The sequence below is a fragment of the Nicotiana attenuata genome, unplaced genomic scaffold, assembly GCF_001879085.1.
Source record: "Nicotiana attenuata strain UT unplaced genomic scaffold, NIATTr2, whole genome shotgun sequence".
In the NCBI taxonomy this organism is placed as follows: domain Eukaryota; kingdom Viridiplantae; phylum Streptophyta; class Magnoliopsida; order Solanales; family Solanaceae; genus Nicotiana; species Nicotiana attenuata.
Window position 1 is genome coordinate 23,899 of NW_017673361.1, and position 23,792 is coordinate 47,690.

Sequence of the window (23,792 nt, forward strand, 5' to 3'; positions counted from 1 at the left end):
ACTTCAAGCCAAACTTATGAAATTTCTTCTAAAATGCCAACTTCCACAATAGGCGCCAAAACGCTCCCGGGTTATCCAAAACCCGCACCGGGCGTATGCCCAAGTCCGAAATCATCATACGAACCTGCTGGAACCTTCAGATCCCGATTCCGAGGTCGTTTACTCAAAATTCCAATCCTAGTTCATTCTTTCAACTTTAAGCTTCCGAAATGAGAATTCTCTTCCCAAATCTACTCCGAACTTCCCGAAATCAAATTCCGACCACACGTACAAGTCATAATACCCGAAACGAAGCTGTTCATGGCCTCCGACTGCTGAACGGAGCGCTAGTACTCAAAACGACCGGTCGGGTCGTTACATTCTCTCCCACTTAAACATACGTTCGTCCTCGAACGTGCTGAGAATTGTACTGGAGTAGTCTGAAATCACTGTTTAGCACCTCATGCACCTTCCCGTGCTACCACAACTTAGCTGAGCACATAAGCTCGATAAATTCTGAAAATGTTCCCTTTTATTCAAGCAAATAAGCCTTAAAGCCCGATTCCAACATCCGGAATGCTATGCTAGGCCTGATTCCAACATACGATCACCATATCAATCACTACACGTTGTACTCAAACATAACGGCATAACTTTGCTGAATTCTTGTTTTGCAACACTAAATCCACAGGACCACAATAATATTCTCTGATCAACTTAGCCAAAATTCTACCGATCCGATGCTCCCATCGCATCCCATGACTTATACAAGTCTTACCCTAACCTTTATCATACCGCCACGACGGAAGAGATGTACCAACATTCATAATCAATCGCCGAGTCAACAAAACATTAGGTCTACACACCTGACAAGACCTTCGCCTCATTCTGAACCCAATAATGGTCTTATCTCCATAACATACCTCATATAGTTGGATTGCACAGAATACTAGATCAAGGGATCTCGTCTCATCCGATACAACTGCTCAGGCAATAAGCCACCCCAGAAATTATTAAAATCTCATACGATGCTACCATGCGCCAATAGGCCACCAATCCGAACACCACACAAACAGGAAATTGAATTCTGGAAGGAATTATCTAAACCCCGCACTAATACGGACTTTCCCTAAAAATTAGGAAGCGAAACACATAAAGGAATAGCATATAGAAAACTAGACTCGACATCACACTGTTGCGGCGCGCAACCCGATCCAAGTAACATACCCATGGCGGCGTGCCACCCGATCCACAAATAGATCTCACAGAAGGAGATTGCACTTCGAGCTAAATCTGCTTATTACAACAAAACATCGAATTTCGATCGCAAGCACGCTAAGTGCATAATACCATCCCTGAGAAAACACATAGCACTATAGGCTACAAAACTCAAGCACAACTAAGGTGCAATATACAACATAAATCTCAAAGCCATCCTGCTCATAACACATCATTTCTACGCGGATTCTCAACACGTAAGCAATTTTCTCAAGCCGTCTCACAACTCATACGGCGCAATACATCATTACCTGGAATAGCTGATGACAAAATAACACCCCGACTGTCCCTTACGAGGAACGCTCGCTGAAACATACACAACTGGCCTGATATAAAGCCCGATTCACATATATAAATCATTCCATTGATCTCAAGCCGACTTCTGATTGCACCCACTTGGCTAACAACCTTTCAAAGGTCCATAGTAACTCCCTTTTGCCTCGTAACATATAAGAACAACCATTATAACCGGAGCAACCTCCTCAGTTCATACCTAGTAAACAAAATGCCCTCTAGGCATAGTTTCTCAAACAAATGTTATTACCACAATCCTCATACTTGCTTAAATCTTTAGTCAATCAAGTGACTACCTGCCACACTTACACAATCTTCCCGTGGGACACGCTCCCACAATCTTCTGAAATAAATATCGAGTCCGTACGTTTAAAGCTTCGGATACACTAACGCTGAAAAGCGATCAAGAATCCTTACCAGGATACAAAGCCTTTTTCACAACACATCGACCTCAGGTGACGCTGAAGACGATACCAATTTACTTTAATCATTCAACCACTTCCTTGCTCATCCGAGCCCGTGATATCCTTGCCAGCCCAAGCTGCAACATTGATCCTTACTTCAAATTTCCATGCTACTCACTGCACCCAATGTGCCAACATACGATAGAACACGATTTTCATCATAACCCCGAAATCGTTAATATTTTAACACTTTATCATATAAGAGCTTCGCACTTTACTCACTTCAGGGGAACCATAGAAACACATAGGTAAATTCCCATAACCGTAGAATATGCAATTCTGCAAGTGGTGGTCCAAGCCACCATAACCCTTTCCGGAATCTGTTTCCCACATAACAAGCCATAACAATAGAAGGCTCCTGAATAACACCCATTACGGCGACCGGCAAACCTCACTCGTACCGCCACAAATCATACACACCACTTGATCACGTTGAATGAACTGATCTCAAATCCCAACATGCCAAATTCAACGATGGCTAATCAATCCCTTTCCTTCCAATTTATCCTTACTTGCCTTAGAAATAATACTAACTCCATCCTACACATCATACTCCATCTACACTCATCCCGAGTGACCTTGAATCACGAGACCATGCAGTCTCAACTCCTACGAACTATTTCGTACTTCCCAATTGCTACATCACAAGCCAACCCTCACGGAACATTCTGTGCCACCTCTCATAAGCTGCTTTCCAAGCTTGATTCTTAATTGTACTTATAGGCTCTAAATCATTAAGCACCATACTTTACCCCTTTGAATCCATTAGGACCGTTGCTGAGAGCCATCCGTTCTGACTTGGTCCCGAATATAATCGGATTCATAGATCTCATAACACAGGAATACCCTCTCGAGGAGGCACCTAGCAGAATTACTCCCGTTAAAACCCGCTTCCATACAAGGCATAAATCCCGAATTCTTTCCCAAGTTCGAACATGAGCCATAAGGGCAACTATAGCACACCTTTAATAATTTTTCTGCTCAAATTACTACTCATGGTAGTTTTCCGTAGTTGAGACAACCCCTCAGTATGCTATTAACCAGAAACCTCGCAAGTAGCTAACCATGAAGCCCAAATCGTAAGCGGTGGGACTCTCCTACTTATCTTGAAGCCATTATTACAAAACTCTGGAGTTCACCATTATTCTTAATCTCTTGTTGGCATAACCTTGCGCAATCATCCGCCGCAAATTCTCGGAATTCTCATGTAAATCCCTATCTTTCATATTCTGAATCATCATCCACCTTCGCACCGGCAATCTCTGGCATTCTCGGTATCTTACCGTAGAAACTCAATTTGATATTCTAAATCATTAACACCATTAACACAACAATTCCATTTGCTGCATATCCAGTAGAACTCTCCGCAGAAGCCTCGCCAACCACGCGACTGCTAACCTGCTCACCGGAATACCCCACCTGTCGAAATCACTCCCCGGCATCTTCCAACACTGCTGCGTAGGGTACCATCACTACGACATCAATAACCCATCCTGAGTCTGAGCTCACTCTCCAGCGGCACGAGTCCATTCACCCCTCGTGGACATCCATTAATTGTGCGACAACATCCCTTCACTTCAAAGTCATGCTACGTCTTTCTTCACTTCATGCAGCTCCTTTCCGCCATATCCAATCTCCTGCCGTATAACAACACCATGCTTCGAATTAATCTACCGACTTCCATTGCCTGTCGCTAAAATCCCAGATCGTTCCAAACTATCCTTAGGTGCGTAGTCATCCTACTACTAGGCACTCTCCCACTTTGGGCAAACTCACTCCTTTAACCAACTGTTCGGCCTGCGCTCCCTAAGCCTGGCCTTTTAGAAGTTTTAAAACTCTGCCTGACACTTCCCATATGTCCTCCTCATCTTTTGTTGCTCAATCGTTGTCTTAATAAAATTTATCTTCATAGCACCTGAATCCACAAATCGCTACTGACTAAAACCCCATCTGAAGGTCATCTTTATCGAACCGTCAACATTTGAAACACTAATTAAATCCTAAACCACCGCATCCCTCGATATATGACGGTTGCATCTTCAATAGTATTTCACAATATCCCGCCATAAGGCGAATTGTAGCAGATAATAACATCAACAAACTTAATACGTCCAATTAGGACAACAGCACCCCGATAAAGAAAAGAACTCCTTCACGCTTGCAATTACCACGTTTCATTACTTCCAGTAGTTCACGTCCGACCATCCTTAGCTCGATTGGCTTTCCCCCTGCCGGGAATAAAATACTGACTCCATTGATTACACACTGAGTAAACCTCCCTTCAAGTCATTCACTGCCCCGACACGTGGGCAAACATCCCACCATCACAACAATACTGCGGGATAGTCGCTCATAAGCATTATGGAAACCTGTGCCTAGCCTCAAGGCTCTCAGAAGTTCTGTTACGGAGCTAAACAATGTAGATTCCTTCCGTAATGCGACTATAACAGTCCAATCAACTATACGGGAAAATCATCCCGCACCACATTTGCAGTGCCATTGCAATCCTTCCATTATCGATTTATAACAAGCGCTCGCGTAAGATTGAGTGGAAAGGAATCAAAGGCATAAGCCTCAAAGGAATTGACCCGCACTATAAGGAAATCAAGAAGGGAAGTACTCCTAACAGTCTTGCAGCCTCCCGAGGATAAGTACAGACGTCTCCGTACCGATTCGCGAGACTCTACTAGACTTGCTCATGACTCGTGAGACCTTGACAACCTAATGCTCTGATACCATATTGTCAAGACCCAGATCCACTACGGGTCGTGATGGCGCCGGACACCGTTGTCAGGAAAGCCAACTAAATCACCAATTAAATTCTCTTTTTATAACTTTGAAAACCTAGGAGTTTTACTTCCATTTTTCATATATAAAACAATCTCTGTTTCAATTCAAATGAAGAAATTAACTATTAATACACATCTTCAAAGAAAACCATCCCAGAACCCGGTGTCACAAGTGCATGAGCAACTACCGATAAGGAAAATAAAATACAAATGTCTGTCCGAAATACAGTGGACGGAGAATCAATAAATAAAGTACTGGAAGGGGGCTACTCTAGCTGCGGGTCGTCTCGAACAATGCGGCTCACCAAGTCCCCAAATCATCCGTGCTGCTACCTAAAGTAACATATACCTGTGCAACAAAAATGCACAGAAGTGTAGTATGAGTACGTAATCAACGTGTACTCCGTGAGTATCCCGCCTAACCTCGAAGAGGTAGAGACGAGATGGTCAACCTGGACACTCACTAGCGGTCCAATAATGGTTCCTCTTTAATATATATATATATATATATATATATATATATTATATATAATATATATAACCAGTGTGTTTATTCTATCATCATGATTTTAGTCCAACTAGAAGGAAACAAATAATCAATTAATTCTTTTATAAGAAATCTCCATAAATTTCCTTTTTATATACATTCCGAATATTTTTAAGCCATGAAAGGCAACAACAATTTAATTAAGTTCCAGGCAGCAGTACAAGCATGCGCAAATCATACTGAGGCGTCGGCCCGCTCCAACAGAAATAAATGTGCCCTTGCCGAGGGTCGACGGCGTGCCTATAGATGCATCTATTAATCTGCCGAGGCGTTCGGCCCGTTCCAAAATAAACACACACAGACAAGCAGTCAGTCATGAAGTCACATAGAGCAATTATCCAAGGAAGGCCAATTCTCTTTAATAGTTTGAGAAACGAAGCTTAAGTCTTTTAGAAAATCCAATTACTAAATTAATGCGATTTAAGCAATTCAAGCCATCTATGATTTCACAATTAATCCACAATTAACATGCTTTGGGTCCTAAACTACCCAGACAATAGCATAATAGTAGCTATGCACGGACTCTCGTCACTCGTGCGCACGTAGCCCCCAAACTAGGAGCACATATCAATTTAACTCACCTATGGGGTAATTTCCCCCTCACAGAATTAGAAAGGAGACTCACCTCGCTCCGAAGATTCGCAACCGGCATTCTACATCCTTCCGGAGGCTTGAACCAACGCACAACGCACCAAAACTAGCCAATGATCACACAAATCCATTAATATATGCTCAACTATACTTTTACAACTCAATTTATAACAATTCCTAACCCGAACGAAAAGTTGACCAAAATGCCCTCGGCCCACATGCCCGGAATCTGAATTTTTTCGAAGATAAAGTTACCCATGACCTTGGGAACTCTAATATGAAATTTTCTCCTAATTCCATACTCAAAATCGTGGCTACAATCCAAGATTATAATTTTCTAGGTTTCCAACCAAAGTCCCAATATTTACACTAATTTCCATGCTTAATCTCATACATAATCAATGTATTTAGCTTATAAGAGGTGGGAATAACTTACCTTAACATTGATGACGAAATTCCTCTTTGAAGCTCTCCAAAAATCGCCCCCAAGCCATGAAAAATGGGAGAAATGAACTCAAAATCCGACTTAAAACAACCTCACTGCCAAGCTATTTTCGCTTCAGCGGAAATCTCTCCGCTTCCGCGGTCCCGCTTCTGCGGACTGCTTACCGCTTCTGCGGCTCCCATCGCTTCAGGCTTTCCGCTTTTACGGTTAGCCAACCGCTTCTGCGGTTCCGCATCAGCGGTCAAAGTGCCGCTTCTGCTGTCCTGGCTGCCCTCGCCCTAGTCCGTTTCTGCGGCTTCTTCCCCGCTTTTGCGGGGCCGCTTCTGCGATCCCATTTCCGCAGAAGCGGTTATACCAGATACCAGCTGCATGTTTCTTCCAAAAATTCCATTTTTGATCCGTTAACCACCCGGAATTCACCCGAGGCCCCCCGGGACCCCAGCCAATCATACCAACCAATCCCAAAACTCATTACGGACTTGCTCGAGGCTTCAAATCATATCAAACAACGCTAAATTCATGAATTACACCCCAATTCAAGCTTTATGAACTTTGAACTTTCCAACTTCTATTTCCGATGATTAAACCTATCAAATCACGTCCGATTAACCTCAAATTTTGCACGTAAGTCATATTTGACATTACGGATCTACTCCAACTTTCGGAATTGGATTCCGACCCCGATATCAAAAAGTCAACCTCCGGTCAAACTCTTCAAAAACTTTCAAATTTCTACCTTTAGCCAAATGGCTTCAAAATGGTCTACGAACCTCCGAATTTACTTCCGATTGCGCCCCCAACTCCAAAATCACCATACGGAGCTATTCCCAGTCTCGGAATCCCAAACGGACATTGATAACACTGAAATGCACTTCAAGCCAAACTTATGAAATTTCTTCTAAAATGCCAACTTCCACAATAGGCGCCAAAACGCTCCCGGGTTATCCAAAACCCGCACCGGGCGTATGCCCAAGTCCGAAATCATCATACGAACCTGCTGGAACCTTCAGATCCCGATTCCGAGGTCGTTTACTCAAAATTCCAATCCTAGTTCATTCTTTCAACTTTAAGCTTCCGAAATGAGAATTCTCTTCCCAAATCTACTCCGAACTTCACGAAATCAAATTCCGACCACACGTATAAGTCATAATACCCGAAACGAAGCTGTTCATGGCCTCCGACTGCTGAACGGAGCGCTAGTACTCAAAACGACCGGTCGGGTCGTTACATGTGGAGACAAATTTAGCGCTGAACTGGGAAAAGTGTCATTTTATGGTACAAGAAGGGATAGTCCTGGGGCATCGAGTGTCCAGGAAAGGAATCGAGGTTGACCATGCTAAGGTTGACGTGATTGAGAAGTTTCCACCGCCTACTTCAGTCAGGGCAGTGAGAAGTTTCCTTGGGCACACCGGGTTTACAGGCGATTCATAAATGATTTCTCGAAGATTGCTAACCCGTTATGCAAACTCCTTGAAAAGGATCACCCCTTGTGTTTTCTAATGATTGCAGGTTGGCATTTGAGAAGTTGAAGAATAGATTGGTGACTGCACCCATCATTGTTGCACCCAACTGTGAGCAACCGTTTGAGCTCATGTGCGACGCAAGTGACTATGCTATAGGAGCAGTCTTGGGGCAGCAAAAGGATAAACTGATGCACCCGATTTACTATGCAAGCAGAACGCTAAGTGGTGCATAACTCAATTACACTGTGACGGAAAAGGAGATGTTCGCTGTCGTTTTCGCATTCAACAAATTCAGGTCATACTTGATTGGCTCGAAAGTTATTATTTACACTGACCATGCAGCAATTAGGTACCTGATAGAAAAGAAGGAGTCAAAGCCACGCTTGATTACTGGGTTCTTCTGTTACAAGAATTCGATCTGGAAATACGTGACAGAAAAGGGACAAAGAACCAAGTAGAGGACCACCTCTCAAGGTAGGAAGGAGCTGAAAAGAAGGTAGAGGTTGAGGATATAACAGAGACATTCCCGGATGAACAGTTACTAGCAATGACAATGGAGGAGGCACCGTGGTATGCTGACATTGCTAATTATTTAGCAAGTGGTATTGTACCTTATGAACTCTCCTCAATTCAAAAGAAAAAGTTCTTTCGTGATTGTCCGTCTTATTATTGGGTTGAACCTTTATTATTTAAAATATGTGTAGATAACATGATCCGACGGTGTTTCCCCGAGAAAGATCAAGATGCTGTTTTGTAGGCTTGCCATGCTTCACCATATGGTGGACACTTTGGAGGAATTCGGACAACAGCTAAGGTGTTGGAGTCGGGCTTGTATTGGCCAACTCTGTTCAAGGATGCCCATGCTTGGGGTTAAAAGTTGCGATGAATGCCAAAGGACAGCAACATATATTGCAGACACGAGATGCCAATGACCATAATTCAAGAGGTGGAGGTTTTTGACATGTGGGGGATCGACTTCATGGGGCCATTTGTCAGCTCGTATGGTAACAAGTACATATTGGTACCAGTTGACTACGTCTCCAAGTGGGTCGAAGCAGTGGCTCTCCCGACCAATGATGCTAAAGAGGTAACAGGCTTTTCGAAGAAGAACATTTTCACACCTTTTGGCACCCCAAGAGCTATACTCAGTGATGGCAGAACCAATTTCTGCAATAGAGCATTCACACGGCTGCTGGAAAAGTATGGAGTTCATCATAAGGTGACCACCCCGTACCACCCACAGGCGAGCAGGCAAGTTGAAGTGTCCAACAGGGAGATTAAAAGTGTCCTTACAAAAATAGTGAATGCAACAAGAACTGATTGGGCAAGGAAGCTGGATGATGCATTGTAGGCGTACCGCACAGCCTTCAAAACTCCAATTGGTATGTCACCGTACAAGTTGGTGTTTGGAAAGGCATGCCACCTCCCGGTAGATCTTGAGCACAAAGACTTTGGGCATTGCGGCAGTTGAACTTGGATATGGAGACAGCAGCCACTAACAGAGTCACTGGGTTACATGAGCTAGAGGAATTCAGGTTCCAGGCATTCGAGAGTGCTAGATTATACAAATAACGGATGAAATTGATACATGACAAGCACATCGTGGACCAAAACTTCAAATCCGGAGAGCTAGTGTTGTTATACAACTCCAGATTGAGATTGTTTCCGGGTAAGTTGAAGTCCCGATGGTCAGGACCCTTCAGAGTGGTGCAAATGTTCCCAAGTGGAGCTGTTAAAATTAAATTAGAAGATGGGACGAATAAGTTCACAGTGAATGGTCAGAGGTTGAAACATTACTTGGAATGGCAAATGAGAAAGGGGACAGGGAGATAATAATGTTGGAAGAGCCCTAGTACGTGAATGAGGAGTCATGCTCCGAGCATGCGTCGTGTCGCGACATTAAATCAGGCGCTGCATGGGAGGCAACCCATTGAATTGTTGTAATCATCATGCCACGACATTAACTAAGGTGCTGGTTGGGAGGCAACCCAACGATAGTAGTAGTTGTTAATTGTGAGTATTTAGGAAAGGCTAACCAGTGCATGTGACAATGGGTGGGTGATAAGGCCATCAGAAGTGGTAAGAACATGTGAAAAACATGAAAAAAATTGTGCCTAGGAGCACGCCCGCGCTACATGCCGCGCATATGGGCAAGTATTCTACCTCAGCTCCAAAAATATTAGTGCGACCTCGCTATTGAACGCGCTACTAGCACGATCGCGTTAGTGGCCGCGTTTATGGGCTTGTGTTATGCCTGGGCTAGCGCGACCTCGCTAGTTCCGCCCACATCTATGAGTTTTGTGTTGTATTTTTTTTATGTTATTTTTTTTAATGTAGCCTAAATTAACCCCCCCCCCCTTCTAATAACCCCCTCCCCCTCTTTAATCCCAAACCCAACGCCCAAATCAAAACAAATCAGCAAACCCTCCCCAACCCTATCCCCTTCTTCTTCAACGACCCCCCTTCTTCTTCAACTCCTATCTTCTTCAAAAATTCCCACCATCACTTTCCCCAAGTCTCAAGACACATCCCCCCCCCCCCCCCCATTTTCTTCTCTTCTTCCCACAATCTATCACTGCAGGTATGTGTTCCTTGTTCCATTTTTCCTTTTTCTTTCAATATTTTATCAGAATTTCTTGGTTTGTAGTGTTGCATTTTTGTAGTTGTTTTTCTTTTTTTTTTATTAGTAAAATTGGTAACATAGGTTGTAGTGTTTGTGAGTGGTAAGATTGGTGGAGTGTAGACTCATTTGGTATGTGATTTTGGTGGATATTATAGTGGTATTGAGGTTCTAACAAGTGTGAAATGGGGCGTGAGTGCCTAATTCCCACAAGGTGTTTGTGGAAAGGCCTCGGTGAACGTAATTGTGTAGTTGTGAACACGTATGCGTGTGAAGTCTGAGTAACCACATTGCGTCACAATTTTGTGTTAGGTTGTGCTAATGTGCTCCCGTTTTTCAGGTACTATGGCTCCATCTTGGAAACGTCGTGCCACAGGTGCCTCTTCTAGCAGCCAAGCTGACTCGTCCAAGGCACGCGGGGCAGCCCCTGCCCGCCCCTTTAATAGTAACAGATTTGTCTCCGCCAAGGCTCAGGACCGCTTTGTGGATAAGGCCTCTAAAAAGCCGATACCGGGAAAGGGAATTGATATAGGATCAGTCCAACTGGGCTACCTTCACATGTACACTGAGCTGGTGAGGCGGGGGTTGTAAACTTTCATTGATGAGTCGGGCGAGTGCAATGTAATGGTGGTTAGAGAATTTTACGCCAATGTGAAGGAGCATGTCGATGGCGTAGTCACGGTGCGCAGAAAGGCAGTGAATGCCTCTATTAAGGCTATACGGACAACGTACCAGCTGCCCTCTCTGGTGGATCATTATGATGACTATTATGAGGGGTATATCCGATCTAACACGCAGTGGGCGAGGTTCTTTGAGATGATCTGTGTACCCGAGAAGGAGGTGGTCTGGATGAAGTATGGTGAGAAGTTTCACTCCTCGGCACTAACCTTTGAAGGGAAATGTTGGTTGTATCTTATCAACAACCGTCTGATTTCGTCATCCAACACTATGGAGGTAAATGGCCCCCGAGCAACTTTGATTTGGTGCTTCATCAATGGTCACAACTTCGATGTGGCCAAATTGATTCATGAGGAGATGTTCACCCGTTGTCCAGTCAAAAGGTATTGGTTATTTTTCCCTTCTTTGGTTACTAAAATTTGCAGGGAAGCTCGGGTGCTCGAAAATCTAGTTGTGGATGGGCTAGTACCAAAAGGACCGCAAGTTTCGGGCAGACAAGGTAATCACTGGTAAGGAGCCGGCGGCAGCAGGCGGTGAGGATAGTAGTGACTCTGATGACTTGGAGGATGAGGAGGTTGAGCAGGAGGGGGGCCGAGCCACAGGCCCATGAGTAATTTGCAGCACCTGCAGCACCATCTGGGACTGCAACACCTTCTGGAGCTGCTCTAGTTTCCCGTTTCACTGCTTTGGAGCAGGAGGTGGCTGAGTTGTGTATCTCAGTCACTGATTTGGGTGCCCGGGTTGACGCGGTGGCTGACCGGCAGGTGAAGTCGGAGAAGAAAATCTTAGGTTGGCTGAGAGCTCTGGGTCGTGCTTGCAATTTGAACCCAGACACCGTCTCCGATCAGGAGTGATCTTTCAGGGAAGTTCCTTTACCTCACCGTTCCTTAATTTTTATGCCATGAGGACATGACTACCTTTTAAGTGTGAGGTGGGGGATACTTCAATGCGTGTATGTACATGTAACAAATTGTTGTTTGATGCTTTCTTCTTCTTGATTTTTTTTGTTTTTGTGGTTTGAGTGATAGTTAATTTAGGTAAGTTTAAAGTAGGTAAGTTGATTGGTCCCGACGACGGATCTCTCTCGACGGGGTTCTTGAGGGACTAAGTCGATGTTCAACTAAAAAAAAAGAGAATATGGAGACTTTTCCTGATGACAGATCCTTTAGACAATTTTCTTAAGGGAAGTAAGTCTAGAGAAAAGACCAAATTTTTTTTTAGGTAGTGTAGTAACTCCCCCTTGGTTTTTCTTTTGGCCGCGGTTCTTTTCCAAGGGTTTAGCTTGAACCGGGTATAGGTAGTTTTTGTTTTTGTTTTTTTTACTTTTTAGTTAGTATTGATGGGCCACGAGCTGAAATCGAAGAGAAACCCTTTGCGTTGATACCTGAACACAATAGATACTAGAGTGTAACGCTTAGTCTCAGTGGTTGATTCTTACTAAAGTGCCTTAAATTGTATGTTTGTCACTGACTTGAGTACTCAAACGAGAGTGTCTTGATAAGGCGATCTGGCGAGTCATGTGCCATGTGTGTGTGAGCTATGTTGTATTCCATGCTTTACATTTGATGCCTAGAACTTGTCCCGTGTGTTTGCAAAGCGAAATAGTACTTTCATTCAGTCTTAGAAGTGATATAGGCAATTATTTGTTGAGCCAGACATATAAAGTAAACCCACCTAAATGTAATACATCGTAATCAACTCCGTTGAGCCTATAAGCATGTTTCCTTGTCAACCATATTGCGAACCTTACCCAATTGTTTGAACCCATTTACCTCCCATAAGCACTTGAATGGTATTGAAATTATGCAAAAGTGTGGGGTGGTGGTTTGGTTTTTGAGTGGAACCGATGAAATAGAGGAAAGGTGCAGTGTTTGGACAAGTAAAAGAATAAGCATCACGTAAAAAAAATTGAGCAAATGTAGTAGTCAATAAGTGGTGGTTAGTTACAATTGCACCTAATAGAGTGGGATGTTGTAAATAAAAATGGGGTGGAATATCTGGTTGACATAAGTATGGTTCTTAAGGTTAATGTGATTGTATTAAAAGTGCTTAGGAAGGTTAGCCACTATATCCAAATATATCCTACCCGTCCCTTAGCCTACATAACAACCAAGTGAAGTCCTAATTGATCTTAGACTGAGTGAACTCGATTAGTAGAGTAGTACACTACGGGCAATCCTATGGCGCGTCTTTGTGGCATGTGAATGTTCCTTGTGAGAGTGGGCGAATTTGTTTATCTACGTTCCTAATTGTTCTTGAAGTTAATATTTGTGGAACTACTCTCTTGTGTGATGTGAGGGCATGTGATTCACGAAGGAAAGGCAAGTATTGACCTTTGTAAAGGGTAATTTGAGTAAATATGAATATTGCACGGCACGTGAGAGTCTACTTTTGAGGCAAAGATTGTTCACTACTTGGCGTAACTTTGATGATTTGTTCTTGGTGTGATACGTTAAGGGAAAATGCTTAGTGAAGGAACCTCTATAGAGTGTGGTGGATTGCTCGAGGACTAGCAATGAATCAAGTGTGGGGTATTGATAATAGGCTAGATTCATGTAATTTGGCGTCTGTTTACGCCCCAGCTTGATTATGTTTCATAGTTCTAATATAGTTAAATGATGATAAATGGGCTCTAATTGTGAATTTTACACTTTGCAGGAGTGAGTGGTATGTATGAGGACATAAGACTGTAATCGGAGCCAAATTGAAGCAAGAAAATCCCCTAGGATCTGAGTACGTGGGAAGACGAGAGAAAGAAGAGAAAAAATGGAGACATGGACTAGCGCGGCCACTAGCACGACCGCGCTAGCCCAGAAAGTCAAGGCAGAACGATAGAGCATATGTGCGGTCATTAGCGCGATCGCGCTAGCCTAGTTCCGAAAAATTAAACTTCAGGGGTAAATTCGGAAGTTCGGGGGTAATCCACTTAACCTATAGAAGGTCCAGGTCGCCCATGGGATCATTATGAAGGTTTTCAAGGCTTGTTTTTAGACTACGGAGGAGGAAGAACAAGGGTGTGAAGATCTACCAAACATTAGAGTTTTTCTAACTCCTTTTACTTCTTGCAATCAAACATTATGAACAACTTTGTAGTTTTGTCTTGTTTTATTATGAGTAGCTAAACAATTAATCTAGGGTTGATGGAACCAGTTGTTGGTTGAAGTTTTGACTCAACTTGTTATAATCGAGTCGGATTTATGATATGATTGTTCAACTACGTTTTGTATGGTGATTAATTGAATGGGCCCTTGATTAATCGTGTCTAATTACCTCGTATTGCTTGAGAAAGAATATTAGGTTAGACTGCTGTTGAACAACACCACTTTTGGGTAATTGAAGAGATTCGTTACTTGAACTTAAAAGTGGGTTTAGAGATAACGAAGCTTTGGTGGGATAATTTAGAGTTGCACATATTGTCAGTTAAAGTAGTTCGAGAGAATGCTCTAGTAAATTATCGTAGTTGATCCATAGATAATTACGAGAACCCATAGCTCTTAATCCTCATAGAGTATTACGACGAGATTATAGCAAAAGAGTTAAGACCTAAACTAGCAATTGGGGAAATCAATACCATAGACCTTTTTACCATTGAATTATATTTGCTTTAGTTTATTGTTATTTTTAATATCATTTGAAGTAGTTAAACAAAAACCCAAGATTGATTGATAAAAATCTTGCATCTAGAAATTGTTTGAGTTAATAATAGAATTGCCAAAGGGTTGTAATAGATAGGTTAGTTCCGTGAGGATTCGACTCCGGACTTAAAATCAGATTATATTTGTAACGATCGCTTTGTCTTTTAGAAGGCATAATTGGGCGTGATCAATTCTGCACACATAAAGATCTACAAGTGGAATGTTAGATCGATCTTTTTAATTTTAAAGAAGAAAATTTATGGTGGATAAAATTATAATCAAGATTAAATCTTCAAATCAAGAGATGAACTAATATTAAGAATCTGAATCAACATAAAATAAATTATTTTTTGTGTTAAGACCAAATAATTAAATCTTTCAATTAATTATTTAGCAAAAGAATCCAATTCAATTATTTTTTAAATTTATCGTATGAGTAAAATTATTTTTCAAGTTTAGAAAAATCTTAGGGTACATAAATTTATTCCATAAAAAGAGCGTTAGAGATTAAAAAAATTAAAACACAAAGTAAAAAATGTTATTATAGTATAAAGAATCAAATGGCCATACATGTGTATGTTGAAACACAATCAAAGCTAAATCCTGAACAAGAACAAGTTTTCAAGACCATATTATAAAAATCGACTCTTATAACGGGATTATCCTTTGTAGATGCCTCTGACGGAATAGAAATAATACTTTTATGTCATGCATTACTTGCAAATGTCAAAGCAAGAGGCATGATACTGTTAGCAATAATAACAAATAGATTTGATATATCTCTTCAAACAACTTAAGTAACCATCATAAATATATCAAAGCAAAGCAATAGTTCTAAATTTATAAGGAAAACAAAATTGATAATATGGGATAAAGTTCTTATGCCCTAGAGATATACTGAATACCAGTGAATCATTAGGGGAAAAACTAATGGCTTGGAAGGTGATTTCCGTCAAGTACTATCAATAGTTACAAAATCGACGAAAGCAGAGACTGAAAACTAGCTTGTCAAAATTATACTTATAGCCTCAAATGAAAAACATTCAACTGACAAGAAATATAAAATAAGAACAGATCCAATATTCAGTAACTTCTTGCTTCGTGTCAGAAACGAAGAAGAGCATCTAATAAAAGATGTTTTGGTTCTTCCAGAACACTTAGTTATCAATCCCTATTGTAATAGTAGTGCATTTAATAAGAAAAAAATTTCTATCAATAGATTAAAAGGTAATTTGCGCAAATTGCATGATAGAAATTAAAAAGCTATCTTAGCTAACAGAAATAAATATGTTGATTAACTAAATAAAAGGTTGATTGTAAAATTTTATGGTAAAAATAATATATGTTTTAGTTTTTGATTCAGTATAATATGATACCAACAATTGCTACGAAGAAGAATAATCAAATACTTTAATACCAAATGGTCTTCTATCATACATGTTGTGAAGTTTATTTTTTCTTATGTATGTCAGTGTCACTGTATATGTAATAGACTAAGTTAAAATTCATCTTCAATTGCATATAGATTGATTTTGATGAGAACTATGCCCATCATGCTACTTAAAAACTTAGATCAGCTGAATAGCTTATGTAATAGCACATAGATGGTATATAGAAGTTTTGACAATAACGTCATACGTGCAAAAATTATGATATTAGTCAATGTGCTTCTAAATATATTTTATCCCTGAATTCAATTTTTGTCTTCCGAAACTAAAGAATATTCTTTTAAATTTGTGTGAAAATAATTTCTGATATATCTATATTTTGCAATTATAATAAATAAAGCACAAGGATAAACATCCTAAATATTGGACTATATTTATTGCAAATATATTTTCTTGGACGAACAACTATATGTTGTACTTTCAAGAGGAATATCATTATCGAGAATAAGAGTTCTGGTTATGACACAGCAACCAAAGCATTAGAAGAAAGCATACACACAAAAAATCATCTACAAAAAAATGTTCGGTAAAATACCATCAAATTAAATACTGTTAAACTATAATACATAGTTATCTAACTAACATGATTAAATTGATCGTTTGTGTAAGTTATGATGATGTCCTTTAATCTTGAATTCACGTATTATGTTAATATAATAATATTTTTTGACTTTCAAATGATTTAAATGGTTAAACCATCACGTGCCATTATTAATGTGCAAGGTACATTCGTAAATAATACTTCTACAAAACAAAAAAAATCCAATGGGAGAGTCCTCCCTAACCGAACCATTTAACCGACCCATTAAAGAGACCCATTTAGCCGGAAAAAAAAAGAGAACAGCGTAACCCCAATAAGAGCTACAGAAAAACCCTACCTTTCCACTCTTCGTATGCGTGCACATTGCCTCTATCGCTAAGCTCACACTTCTGCTTTCAGCTTCAAAGGTGGCTATCTCTCTCCTATACGCACCATTCCATATAGAACACAGAAAGAAAGCTAAACAAAGAGAAGAGATTTCCAATCATGGTGGACGTTACGTATATGGGAGAAATCACAGCCATAGCCGCTAGGATTAGTGTGGATCTTTCCCAAATCGATCTTGACTCCATTCATCTTCCTCCTAGTGAAGATTGTGGCATACCCAGGTCTTAAATCTTGACTTTCCTTCTTTTTTTTTGTGTGTGTTTCTGCATTTTTATGATTTATATATGCGCTTTGTATGTGGTGATGCTTATGGGTTTCCTTTCTTTGCTGTAAAGTCTGGGTCTTTTTAATTTTTTTTGAGTTTGAGTTTATTGTTTTGGTTCATATGCTTTGAAGATTAGAAATTTCTAGTGTTTTTTTGGCTTTTTGAGTTTGTTGGTTTTATTTTATGTTTATATTCAGTTCAATATGTTAAATTTTTTATGGACGTATATGTCTGGGCTTCTTTTCTATGATGTGAAGTTTGGATTTTGTCAACGTTCTTCTATTGAGTGTGCATGCCTGTTAATATGTTGTGAAGATTAGACTTTTAGTGTTTTCTTGGGTTTTGCATACTCATTACCCTCCCCAAACCTCACTTGTGCTATTTCACTGGGTTGTTGTTGTTGTTGTTGTTGGATTTTGAATATGTTGAGTTTTTGCATTTGCGAGTCTTGAATATGTTGAGTTATAGATCCATTACCATTTAAAAAACCTTGATTTATATATGGATTTTTATGTGTTTTTGCATTCTCCTTGAGTTCTGTTCATATGTTGATAAGATATAGTTTTTAGCGTCTCTATTGGGGATTTGATATCTCCATTTGTATTTTCAGACACCGGTAATACCTTAATTTATATATGAATTTTTATGTGTTTCTGCTTGATTTCGTTTCTTTTGTTTGACGTTTAGGTTCTTTTGGTTTGTAATTGTGGTTTTGGTTCATACCGATAAAGAAAGGGTTTGTAGAGTTTAAATTCTCTTTGGTTCATATACCATGAAAATGGGTTTTGTAGTTTTTCCTTTGGTTTTGAATTTGTATGTTATTTTGATATTATCAGTGATGATGATGACTTAATGGAGGAGGACCCCTTGGAGTTTGATGCTGGTTTTGGGAACATACTGGTGGTGGACAATCTTCTTGTGGTGCCTAAAGAGAAATTTGAGAAGTTGGAAGGAGTAGTTCGGAAAATTTACAGCCAACTTGGTGTTATTAAGGAGGATGGTCTCTGGATGCCTATTAATCCTGAGACTCAGAAAACCCTTGGGTACTGCTTCATCGAGTATAATACTCCTCAGGTACTCCAATTTTTTTCTCCCTAGCAGCTACAGTGTATCTCATTTCTTTAGACAATGTGTGAGACTTGTAACTGAATTGTGGAAGATGTTAACCAGTGTCATGTTGCTATGTTTGTCTGCTTTAGGAAGCTGAGCTGAGTAAGGAGAAGACACATGGATACAAGTTAGATAGGTCGCATATATTTGCTGTTAACATGTTTGATGACATTGAGAAATTCCTAAAAGTTGTCGATGAGTAGGCTCCACCAGAGATCAAGCCTTATGTTCCCGGGGTTAGGCTCTTCATCAGCTATTTTTTTCTCCGGCGAGCACTATGTGTCTTAAATATTAGCTTTTCATTCATCTGCTAACATTGAGATGTTTGTATCCTGGCAGGAGAATCTGCAACAGTGGCTTACTGATGAGAAAGCTCGAGACCAGTTTGTGATTCGGGCCGGCAATGACACAGAGGTCCTCTGGAATGATGCAAGACAGTTGAAGCCTGAGCTTGTTTACAAACGTTCTGTAAGTGAACTTATTTCCTCTTTGTGCTCATTTAGCTATCCATTCATGGGGTGTTTTGGTACTGTTTAGTGTCTCATATTTTCAGAATTCGAAATGGGTCTTGCACAGAAATTGTTTCTTTAATAGATGTTTTTTTCTTTTATGAAGATGGGTAATTACTAAACTTTTTCTAACGATGTCCTTTGAGTGCAGTTCTGGACTGAGACTTTTTTTCAATGGTCCCCTCTGGGATCGTATTTGGCAACAGTTCACAGACAAGGTGCTGCAATTTGGGGTGGTGCCACCACTTTCAACCGTCTGATGCGCTATGCACATCCACGGGTTAGTTTCTGTTTATTTTCTAATGAAGCTTTGCAGGTTTTTGTGACTTACCTCTGCTGGCTTTAAATTCAGGTAAAGCTGATTGATTTCTCCCCTGGTGAGAGATATCTGGTGACATACAACAGTCACGAACCAAGTAACCCCCGTGACACTCATGTAAGTCTGAGCTTTATTGTGTTTGTGTATCTGATTGTGGCCATACTGGATTGTCTCTAATATAGTTTTCTTTCAGAGGGTTGTGCTAAATATTTTTGATGTGAGAACTGGGAAAGTGATGAGAGATTTCAAGGGAAGTGCCGATGAATTTGCAGTTGGAGGAACTGGAGGTGTTACTGGTGTGTCGTGGCCAGTTTTTAGGTGAGATTTGATCCTATTGTAAGAGATGATTTCTATCCTTCACTGCTACCTGTTGTTAAAGTTATACCTAACATTTGCAAACTCTTGCATGCTTGAGTACATACACGATTCGTCAGAAATATAATGAAAAGTGGGGCTGGAATCCGATGGTTCCGTTAGCTCTGTTAGGTGATTTCGGGGTTGGGTGCGTGTTCAGAATGTATTTTGGAGGTCCGTAGCTAATTTAGGCTTGAAATGCCGAAGCTTGAATTTTTGAAGTTTCCGGCCCGATAGCGAGTTTTTGATCCGAGGGTCGGATTGGAATTTCGAAAGTCGCAGTAGCTCCGTCATGTCATTTGGGATGTGTGTGCAAAATTTCAGGTCATTCGGACGTGTTTTGGTTAGGTTTTTGATCGAAAATGTATTTTGATGGAATTTGAAGTTCTTAGGCTCAAATCATTGCTTAAATTCGAGTTTCCGGCGTTATTTTAGGTGGTTTAAGGATTGGTACAAGTTTGAATGATGATATGGGATATGTCCGTAGGTTTGGTTGAGGTCCCGGGGGGGGGGGGGGGGGGTCTCGGTTGTGTTTCGGATGCTCAACGGAGCATTTTGGAGTTTGGAAATGTTGCAGAAAATCCTTCAGCTGTGCAGGTCCCAAATCCTTCTTCGTGTTCGCGGTACCTTCCTCGCGTTCGCGTAGCTTTGGTCTTCTTCCTCTTCGCGTTCGCATAGTGTAATTTGGAGCTGAAGACTGTGCCAAATCTTTCCTCTTCGCGTTCGCGTACGCCTCTTCGCGTTCGCGTACCTTTGCAAAGCCACCCTTCGCGTTCGCGTACTGTGCCACGCGTTCGCGAAGGGCAATTCTGAGCCATCGTATTTTTCTCTTCCGCGTTCGCGGGCCTGCTTCTGCATTCGCGAAGCATAAATTGAGCAGCCTTCATTTTTCTTCTTCGCGAACGCGAGACATACTCCGCGTTCGCGGTTCATTAAAAGCCTGATCAGTACTTAGCATTCAAAACGAGGGTTTTTGCCATTTTAAACAAAACTCAAGCTAGAGAGCTCGGATTTGGGAGAGATTTTGAGAGTTTTTCAGAGGCATCGATTGGTAACGATTCTCTACTCTCTTATTGATAATAGGCGAAATCTAGATGATTTAGCTATTATTTATGCGTCCGCCTGATTATATTCCAAGGTCATATTATGATTAATTGATGAAATATGGTCTCTAATTGCGAATTGTATATATTTCAGGTCAAGGAGCATATATTATGCAAGAAAATGTGATTTGGAACCATTCTGGAGCAACAAAGACCCCTCGAAGCTGAGTATGGTTGAAGACAAGGCAAAAAAAATCAAGGACACTGCACAACTGGGCTAGCGCGCCCATATGCGCGCCCGCGCTAAAACTAGCGCGTCCAAAGACAGAAACTCACCAAACTAGCGCGGCCAGATGCGCGCCCAAATGCGCGGCCGCGCTAGTCCAAAATCCGACGATGGTTCATTGGGGGCAAAAGTGGAAATCTGGAGAAAAATTCACTTAACCTATATAAGGTCAAGCTCGCCCAAGGGAGTTTTATCAAGGTTTTCATAGGCTAAAGCAAGGCAGAGAGAGGCAAGAGGCAAGGAGGAAATTGGATCATCAAGTTTTTCTTTTCTTCTCTTTGTTTTTGCTAATTATGATGAAATTGAATATACTTGTGATGAACAATAGTATGAGTGGCTAAAACCCATTGTTCTAGGGTCATGGGTAAAACATGAACATTGTTGTTTGAGGTTTAATTTGACAAGTTGGTTTATCATCTTGGGTTGTTTATTTAATTCTGTTGTTAATTGTTTTGCTGAGTAGCTAACAGTGAAACACTATGTACGAATCTAGAGTTGAACTCGAAAGTGGGAATTCTAGGTTGCATATAGAATTAAATAGAGCAGGTTCTTGAACCCGGGCCTCGGGGAACAGATTCGCAATTGGGATAGACATATACCCACTTGCCTTGCTTGGCTAAAATACAGGAATTGTAAATGCGTTCTTGTTAATCTTAATTCCATAGAAATATAGGCATTGAGTCAACTTGAGCAGGCGAGTAAGAAGTCGACATATTCTTACGAGTAATATAAACCTTGTCAATCAATAACCCAGATAAATCGATTAGTCATCTTAAGCTAAGGACACAACAAGATTGTTAACTAGCCCGTGACCCTGGAATATCCTCTCCTACTGTGTGTTATTCGAAACTGCTATTCGTTTGGTTAATTGCTTTAGTTAGATTATTTCTTGATAATTTAGGTAGTAAAATAAGTACATCTTTATTCTGTGACGCATCTCTTGAATAAGTAAAGTAATTGGGTTTGAGTCAGTCAATAGTTGATCACAAGTCTTCGAGGGAACGATACTCTACTCACTACTCTATTACTTGACGATCACGTGCACTTGCGTGGGTGTTTTTGGTCGCAACAGCTGACTTGTCTTCTTTTTTCTTTTCTTTACTGCTTTCCTTTACTACTGCTTTAAATCATGAAAACTGTTGTATTTACTGCTTTCTTTAACGTGCAAATAACGTGACAACATGCCTCTAATTGTTGCATAATCATGCTCGACATCATATTCTACTCGTGCAAAACAAATACCATAGCAACGCTTGTAATGAGTGGTTGCGCTTTTCCAATATTATCACCCCCTAAATCCGGCAAAGGCGTATTTGCGGTAAAACCAGTCGATCAACGGTGTAGTCGACGGTTCGGTGCCTTTCCCTCTTGAGTTGTCCGCTCAAGGGTACCAGTCTAAAACCCTATAGAAACCTTATCTTGTTTAACTGTGCATGCATCATGGTCAAACCTCGCCGAGTCAGTTATGTTTTTCGCATAATGACTCTTTAAGATAGCCTTGTCCAAAGTCCATTGGGTTTCCCTAAAACCCAAACGGACATTATCACGTTCTGTGCATTTATTTGGAGAACTAAATGCTTTTATGCCAATTATTGATGTTAAATAGTCGAGTCCAGTGGGGGAAAGGGCCTAACCTTATTTTCTTGCAGATAATAAGGTACGAAATCCCCAGATTCGGCATAGTTACCAACATCCACCCGAGACTGCTAAGCTGGTGGAAAGATCTTCATTCCAGTGACCAGACTCTTACCTGGAGCGAGGCATAGTGGAGCTAGAAAGAAGGTTTCTCAAAAGGGTCGAAGATTGTCAGAATGCTGAGGGGAACGAAGGCGGACATCTAGCCAGAGCCTACCTACTGCTGGGACTTCGCAAGCTGGGGAAGTTATTTGACGAAGCCAGGGATGCCGAGTCTGGGGAGGGTCCTTCAGGGACCAAATAGATAGGACTTTATCTTTTCGCTATTTAAATTGTAATAAGGCCAATGGCCATTAGTGACTTTATTTTTCCTGTTATTTAGCGTCGATTTGGGATTCGTCTTATTTCTATCAATAAGATGAGGCATTTAGCATTCTAAGTTCTCCAAATCAACTTGTCGCTAGGCCTACCTAGGGCACAAAGAGGTCCTCAAATTAGGACGCGATTTACATTCCCGCATTATGTGTTTAAATATTGCATCGATTTTTTTTACGAACCTCACTAACTTGGTTACCTTTTTGTTTTATTTTTGTTATTCCCCTCCCCAAAGGTTAGTTCGAGCACTCTGGCAACATCATCATATTCCACAAGATCCAAGGGCCCTCTACCCACTCCTCCTCTCAGTCCCATCAAAAACAAGAACAAAGGAAAGATGGAAATTTTGAACAACACCAGGAAGGAAAACTCAACTGAACGGATAGAGGCCACTCACGGTCATGGTACTTTGGTTCCCAAGGAGAATGCCTCCCAACTGGAGCAAAAGCTGCTGAAATTTCAGGAAGAACTTGATCAAGTACGGAATTTGGCGAATCTGTCATTTTCCCTCACTACTCCAGACATCAATTTCCCAAGTGCTCAGAACCCCGCACCTCCACAGAGTCTCCCAAAGCAACAGAACTACACCGCTCCTCACCACCACTGCAACACCTGTTATACTTCCAGCAATACCCCGATGCTCATCTCACAAAACTCCACAAATGATCACTGCCACACCCACCACAACACCCCTATCTATGTGGAGACTGTGTCGCACCTCCCACCCCACCCACTCC

The 23,792-nt window shown here is 41.0% G+C and overlaps 1 protein-coding gene and 1 long non-coding RNA gene across 2 annotated transcripts; both read left to right on the plus strand.

Moving 5' to 3' along the window:
- Positions 1 to 17,245: 17,245 nt before the first annotated feature.
- On the plus strand, positions 17,246 to 18,737 carry LOC109216149 (eukaryotic translation initiation factor 3 subunit B-like). The gene is made up of 3 exons (XM_019380278.1): positions 17,246 to 17,380; positions 18,261 to 18,498; positions 18,624 to 18,737. The coding sequence occupies exons 1-3, from the start codon at positions 17,259 to 17,261 to the stop codon at positions 18,735 to 18,737; spliced, it is 474 nt and encodes a 157-aa protein (XP_019235823.1). The 5' UTR covers positions 17,246 to 17,258.
- On the plus strand, positions 18,737 to 19,317 carry LOC109216148. Its single transcript, XR_002066456.1, has 3 exons — positions 18,737 to 18,770; positions 18,874 to 19,002; positions 19,195 to 19,317. It is a non-coding gene; the product is annotated as an uncharacterized LOC109216148 (long non-coding RNA).
- The last annotated feature ends 4,475 nt before the right edge of the window (positions 19,318 to 23,792 follow it).